This window comes from Rhinolophus ferrumequinum, chromosome 16, assembly GCF_004115265.2.
Source record: "Rhinolophus ferrumequinum isolate MPI-CBG mRhiFer1 chromosome 16, mRhiFer1_v1.p, whole genome shotgun sequence".
Classification (NCBI taxonomy): domain Eukaryota; kingdom Metazoa; phylum Chordata; class Mammalia; order Chiroptera; family Rhinolophidae; genus Rhinolophus; species Rhinolophus ferrumequinum.
The window spans coordinates 42,007,208-42,014,592 of record NC_046299.1 but is presented as its reverse complement, the minus strand read 5'-3'; the positions used below and the strand labels follow the sequence as shown (position 1 = coordinate 42,014,592).

At 39.3% G+C, this 7,385-nt stretch overlaps 1 protein-coding gene across 2 annotated transcripts in view; it reads right to left on the bottom strand.

Moving 5' to 3' along the window:
• Positions 1-3,968: 3,968 nt before the first annotated feature.
• CABCOCO1 (ciliary associated calcium binding coiled-coil 1) overlaps positions 3,969-7,385 on the bottom strand; it is a 134,074-nt gene continuing 130,657 nt past the window's right edge. For both annotated transcript variants that reach the window (XM_033129807.1, XM_033129808.1), the window contains one exon: positions 3,969-4,547. In XM_033129807.1, the coding sequence (XP_032985698.1) occupies positions 4,325-4,547 (223 nt within the window). In that variant the 3' untranslated portion in view covers positions 3,969-4,324. The remainder of the gene's footprint in view (positions 4,548-7,385) is intronic.

Genomic DNA, 7,385 nt, shown 5'->3' with positions numbered 1-7,385 from the left:
TCATTTCATCAACTCCTTGGATGCACACACACACACACACAAATACACAAACACACACACATATACACACACACACACACTCAGAGCAAAAGAAATCTGGCTTCACTCCACCTGGCCTCTTTCTGTCTCCAGAGATGAGTCTACTTATAGCTCCTTAGTTTTCCCATCTGTTAAGTGGGAAAAATAAAACCAGAATCTCATAGCTCCCAATGGGATAGAGTCATATGTTACTTCAGCGCTGAGAATCCTGTGGAAATGCAGACTGGTTTCATTGCTCCTGTTGAAAAAGAACTGTCTTCCTACCAAAATACAGTACCAACAGACTTGCCTTTTCTATGTATCAGAAAGCGATGGTTTGGGTTTGAGCTATTCACTCACTTATGATCTGAGATTATTCTAAAAAGACTTTGCAGCTTAGTCTAATTGGGTAATTGGGATGTTTCCAGATGAAATTCGATTTGTATTTTTAAAAACCGCTTTGAAGAACCGGTTGCCATGGTACTGTTCTGCTGACAAGAGCCTTCACTCGCTCCGACTATGCAGCAATAATGGGCTTCTGTTTATTCTAAGTTTCAGGTTACCCCACCTGAACATCCTCTGGAAGAAGCAAGGTATGGATCTGAAGGAATTCGTGAAGTCCTACCCTCGCTTCCCTTAATGGGGTTGTGTGTCTCAACAGACAAGGAGATTTGTCATCGCAGGGCTGGGAGGGTTGAGTCCTAGGGGAGGCCCTGCTGGCGTAAAGGGACTTTCCAGGCCACTTCACTCCTGGGCAGCTGGGAGCTGAGGAAGAAGCCACTGTACATTTGCCACAGTGTAAACTGGATGGCTGTTTCAGGATATGAGCACTAATTCTCTCATATTGGAAGGCAAATTGATGTTTGGCAGAGAGAATTGTCTTTAAGAAATAACATGGTTTTAAAAATTAATATTTATGTTTTTATAGTATGACTGTTTTAAATTTGAGAAAGCCTTTGTTCTAACTCAATTTTTCAACCTGGGACAATAATTTTTACCCATCGTCCTTAAACTTCTTATATCCGAGTGTTTATTATAAGAATGTGAAACATCTTTCCCAGATGCAGTATTTTTGGCTTCATTAAAAGTTTTTCTAGTTCCTCTTCAGTCATGTCAATATTTACCTTGGACAATACTTTGTATCCTTTTGTTTATAATTCCAGAATTCTCCAAGACAAACTGATTATTCATGACTCTCTGGCCTGGGTTACAATTTAAACATACCTATGTTGACGTTTTAAGAGTATGAATCTCTCAAACTATTTCCTCTACTTCTTCTCATAGATGCGTGATTTGTAACCTTCCAGACTCATTTCCTGCTCTGCATGTTTTTTTTTTTTTTTTTCTCCTTTCAGGTATCTTCCAAGCATACTTTCTTGTTGAGCATACTCTTAAAACATTAGTAAGCAAACTTTTTCTTCTCAAAATTCCAGGATCCGTCTGTCTGCCAAGTATGCTTTTACAACACTGTGTTGTACCCACATTCTTTGAACACTTCCATTGTTTTCCTAGAGAGCACACTCTTTCATGGTGCCTACTCCCTCTCGTTGAATTTCTGGCTGCTGATACAGAGAGTACATGATTCTTGTCTTTGTTGTCTACAGACATCACTTTAACCTCCCCAATGAGTAAAAGGATGCTTGAGTGGCCAGACATCAGAAAACTACAGCACGTTTTTCTTGAGAAGCTTATGTATATCAAGCTGGTCATCTTTCCTTAATTACTCAGGATTTTAGGAATCGGTGTGCTTCTTTCAATTCTATATACATGCCTTTCAATTGTAGAGAGGATTTAAAATTTACAAAGTATTTCAAATACATTATTTCATTTGATTCTTATAAAAACTTTGTGTGGGAGTCCCAGAGGATTCAAGGGACTTGTTGATCACAAAGCAAGAAGACGGCTCAATTTTTGCCCTCTAGGATACTTATATGAACAATCTGGTTTTATATGAATCTTTCTGTTTCTTTAAAACACCGTACTCTTTCTTGATTGGAGACATCGCATGTGCTATTTCCTTTGCTTGAACTATCCAACTTCTCTATTTGACTAGCTGAACTCCTACCTATTTTTCAAATGTCAGTTTTGATTTCACTTCCTCTAGAAACATTCCCTGGTCCCCCAAGTCTGGGCTAGGGTTTCTTCCTTTGTGCTCCCATAATACCCTTAAAAATAGCACTGGGATGACACTCAATAAATACTTGTTAAATAAATAAACAATGCACATTGTGTCTTCTGGTTTGTGTAGTCCTGGATCTTTGAGTTCAAGAAAAATGCCAGACAGGACTCTATGAGGGTCCAGAGAAGTTTAGGTATATCTAAGTTCATTCTTCATAGCACCATTTGAATATTGGTAGCTGATACAGCTATCTGTTGTTTGTCCAAAAAATATCCTTATCCCTTTGCTTTGCCTTTACCTCCCAATTTTTCCTTTGAGGGACTGTACCTTTCCCATTTTGATTAGTGTTGTTTATTTGGGGCTGCCCACCTCTTGGGACCAGGAGCAGGTCTAATAAACGTATTCCATCCACTGGGTGCAGTGACTAGTTTAGGGATAGGCACTTGACCCACGCTAGTAACCCTGGGACTTCTGCTGAAACTCTTAGGTAAGAGAGGGTGTCTTTTTCCTTTGAAGGTTGCAAGTAACAGATACAAGGATGCATGGAACTTCTGATTCTTTGGGAACTTGTGGAGAGATCAATGAACCATCGCAGAACAACCAGAGCTAAGAGATGGTGATAGAGTGAAGGCAGGATGAAGACATCATTGAATACCTGGATTCAGCGGTACCTGATCCCTTGAATTTCCAAATTTATGAACTGATAGAGTCCCTTTTTGGTTGCAACTAGTTTGGATTGCATTTTGGTCAGTCACCAATGATGGATCGAGTTTTGCTTACTTCGGTGGAAAACAAAATGCCATGTTATTTTTATTACTGGCATTAGTACTTTTTGTTCCTTTATAGCTTTGCCTTATGCTTTCACTTCTTCATATGTGTTTTGCATTCATGTAATTTGTCTTAATGGTTAATCAGGAACCAAGTAAGCCAGCATGTTTTAGACGTATTTTCCCCAGGTCCCATGTCATGCAATAGGCTCGCTGAATATGCTCTAGTTCATATCTGAATTGAGCACATGCCTGAAATTCATCCAGGAATGGTGCTGATTTTACACAGATTTGTCCACACGCCCACAGCCTACCTGTTGGTCTCCTGGGCTAAATTGTGGGACGATAAATGAACTGGGTTCTGGGAGGGTGCTCTGTGATCTCAAAGTAATGCAAAGCTCCTCAGCCTGTAGAATCCAGGCCTCAGAACTGAATATGAATGAATGAGCTTCATGCCCGGATCCAGGCAGACAAGGTCTTTATATTCTCTTTGGAGACCACTTTCTGCCCTCCTAGTGGGCTGGAGAATCAAAAGGCGTGGCAGGCTATTTGGATTTCATGGTTGGTGGGCAGTGGTCTCTAATTGCTGGGGGTACTCCACCCATGGGCCTTTGTGTCCCGTGGATGGCAGGGTAGAAACATCTCTCTTTCCTTGAAGCCCTTGATAAAGTACCAATGGAGATCCCTATGGTGATTGTTTACCATAATTAGTAAACTCATCAATTACTCTCTCTTCTGGATTCTTGGATGGCACATTAGTAACTAAAGCAGGGAGGCAGAGATGCAGTCCTAGCTTTTTGCCAAAATGTATTCCGGGAAACTGGCTCATTCAGTGCTCACTGTATACGGACAGTGCTTTCTGTTCAGTGTTATATTATGTAGGCCACAGCTTCAGTTATATCAGAGATGACCTTATATTGTCACCAAATCCAAGATACAAACTGCAAAATCTTAAGATCATGAAATTAAGATTTAATTCCTATTGAATTGAAAAAAATGTGAACCCACAAGTTTTAAGTGACATATATGTTTCTTACCCACTGTTTATACAAGTGTCTCAATTATAGTGAAGTGTTCATACATCACATAAAAATCTATTTGACTATTATTATACAATATAAACAAAAGGACAATGTGCTAATTATAAAAACAGTATTCTTTCTTTAGAATGAAATTAACGGTGCTTGTCTTAGAATCTTGAAGCGTTTTTAGCAAGATGTTTTGGATGATTTAGATCTCTAGGCCACTGCCAGTCACCTTTGAACTGGCTTTTTCTTTTACATTTCCCCATGGTAAGCAAGGATGTGCTAGTGTATTGTGAAACCAACTATATTAAAAAGTTCTTGTTTATGATGATGGTGACGATGGCGCTGATGTCACACTCCCTGAAGACACCGTCACTTTGTATACAGCAAAATTGTCACTTGCATACGGCAAAATTTCGATGAACAAAACATATAAAAGTATTCATTAAGTGAAATCCATTTTTGCTGCAAACCATATTTGTAATTAAGAGGCAAAAATCTCCTTCTTTCATAAGGCTTAAGTAGGCGCAGTGTAGGGCTTCCTTCCATAAGTAGGTCCTTTTGCCCTCTTTTTTCATCATGCACGTGTTTTCCTCTTCTCTTTTGTCCTTTGAGGTCCTAGGGATAAGATGGACTGATGGGCAGGGAGAAGACCTTGCAGTTCTGAGTCAGGACATGCACGCCAGCTGACTCTGTCAGAAAGCTTTAAGAGTCTAGGACACACGCACTACTGACAATGAGGAATTATTGTTATTTCATTTATTGTCAGAGTTTCTTATGCATATGACTTCCCTAGAAATTGTCTATGGATCTAGGTTTCTGGATCTCTAGGACAAAATCATCTTCATCCCGTCAATATCTTCTATTGATTCCCAAAAAACCAAAAGAGAAAAAAAAAGTTTTCTGCCTGCCTCCCAGTTAAACTTTAACCTGAAAATTCAATCAAATGGCCTCTTCTAACCACTACAGTTCATTGAAGTTTAACTATGCACATCCCTGGAAAGGCCAAACTAAATGAAACTGACATTTTGAGAGCTGTATTTTGCATTGGAATAGAAATTGAAACAGGAATGTATTTGTATTTGCTTGTTTTGATAGCATTTTACTGCTAGGAAGTTTGGGGAGAAAGGTTTGAGGGGTCAAATACGCGTATCTAGCCAGCATTTGGTTTATTGTCCGTGAACATTTTCCCCAGTCTATACCCTGTTGCTTTATTTACAAATCGTGGTTAACAAAATTATTTTGCTGTGGAATTTCAGTGTCGCTTTCTCTTTCACTTACCTAGAAGATCTTTGGATATACAAGGGTTGCAGCCACAGAGATTAGTGCTGACTCCTATATTGGAAGGTTTTTCTTTAATTTTATCCTAGAATGAGTAAGCACAACAAACAGCTGTGCCGATAAACCCATTCTGCTTGGTGATATACTCTTGCCAGAACAATCGGCAGATGGTCTGTCTTGTCGAGGATTGCAGCGGAATGGGAAAAATACTGATAGGAGAGTGGGTCCTACTTACTTGAAGCCAGGCTCTTCCATTTTTCTCCCAGTATTTAAGAACCTTGCTTTGTAATTTTTCTCCCACTCTAATTAGGTGGGCCATTTATATATGTCCACTTAGTTCTACTTTTTCAATTCTAACATTCTTATTCCTGGTCCTGAAAACTTTGCCCAAGCTGCTCTTGGGTGAGTGTCTGGAGGTGCTATTCTACAAGAAGTCTACAGCTTGATTCAATCTCTTGATGAAATTACAACTGGAAAACAGCAAAGTGAATAAAAGTAGACAAGAGAAGCTAACTGTGTGACAAAAGCAATCTTGTTACAGCAGTGTTATCCAAACCGATGTTAGCTTGGATGTAAGCCGTGGCGTGTAAGAATCCTATCTGTGAGTATCTAGAAACCCAGGTATTTTGTGTGTTGTTTGTTTGTTTGTTTGTTTTTAAAATGTCCTTTAAAGAAAGGGAATGAAACCTCCATTTGCTTCTAAGAAAGAAAAAATAGTCCTTTTTCCCAAATTCCTATTAGAGCAATAACAGCCCTAAAGACATGTGCGGGCATGTCTGTGTATATTCACTTAGCACAAAATTTTGTCCTTGAGTTGTTTTGTGTCCTCTATTTCAAGTTCTTTTATGAACAGTAATCATCAGCCATTCTTTTTAAAACTCTGGATTTTTACCCACTCCTGAGAGAGACTTTCTTTTATTTTTTTCCCAGCTTTATTGAGCTTCAGGTTCAACTGACAAAATTATATATACAGAGAGTGCCAAAAAAATGTATATACATTTCAAAAAAGGAAAAAAACCCACTATTAAAATTGTAATACTCCATATATACCGATAATAAAAGATGAACACAAGTCATGTGTATACATTTTTTTGGCACTCCTGGTGTTTAAGGTGTACAATGGGATGGTTTGATATGTGTACACATTGCGAAATGATTGCCATGATCAAGTTAATTAACACATCCATCACCTCACATAGTTACCCTTGTGTGTGTGTGTGTGTGTGTGTGTGTGTGTGTGGTGAGAACACTTAAGATTTATCTCTTAGCAAATTTCAAGTATCCAATGCAGCATTGTTAACTATAGTCATGGTGCTGTACATTATTAGATTAGAACTTACTCATCTCATAACTGCAAGTTTGTAAACTTTGACCAACATCCCCCCATTCCATGCTCCCCCCCCCACCAGCCCCCTACAACCATCATTCTACCCTCTGGTTCCATGAGTTCAACTTTTTTAGAGGCCACATATAAGTGAGATCATATTTGTCTTTCTGTATCTTGCTTATTTCAATTAGCGTAATGCTCTCCAGGTTTATCACAAATGACAGGATTTCCTTCCTTTTTAATGGTTGAATAATAGTCCATTGTCTATCTAGTATCTGTCTCACGTTTTCTTTATTCATTCATCTGTCGATGGATATTTTGTTTACGTGTCTTTGCTATTGTGAATAAGGCTGCAGTGAACATGGGAGTGCAGCTATCTCCTTGAGATACTGATTTTATTTCCTTTGGATACATACCCAGATTGGGACGGCTGGATTAAGAGAGACCTTCTGTAGGAATTGCTTCTGATGATCTCACGATGGAAAATGACTCAAATGGCTCTGAGGCACGGAGGCCACTTTTATAACTGGCTTCCCATGAATGTTTTTGAAATCCTGACGTCATTCCTGACATCAAGTACAGGAAAGCGTGTACTTGCTGGTAGGGCAGCGAGCCCTAAGGTGGTTGTCAGGGTTTCCTGTCCATGGAAAGTTGCACTCATGATACTGAGGGTCCCTTCCAGTTAGGATATTATTCAGAAATGTGGGAGTTCCTTCTCCTCCCTTCCAGGTGGAAGCCATCCTGCTATTGCTGGAGTGTCATCCATGAGAGAGAACTCACTTTAGCAAGGCATTATTTGGGCTTTCTATAATTGTGACTATTACCTCCCCACTCCCGGTAATTCCCAC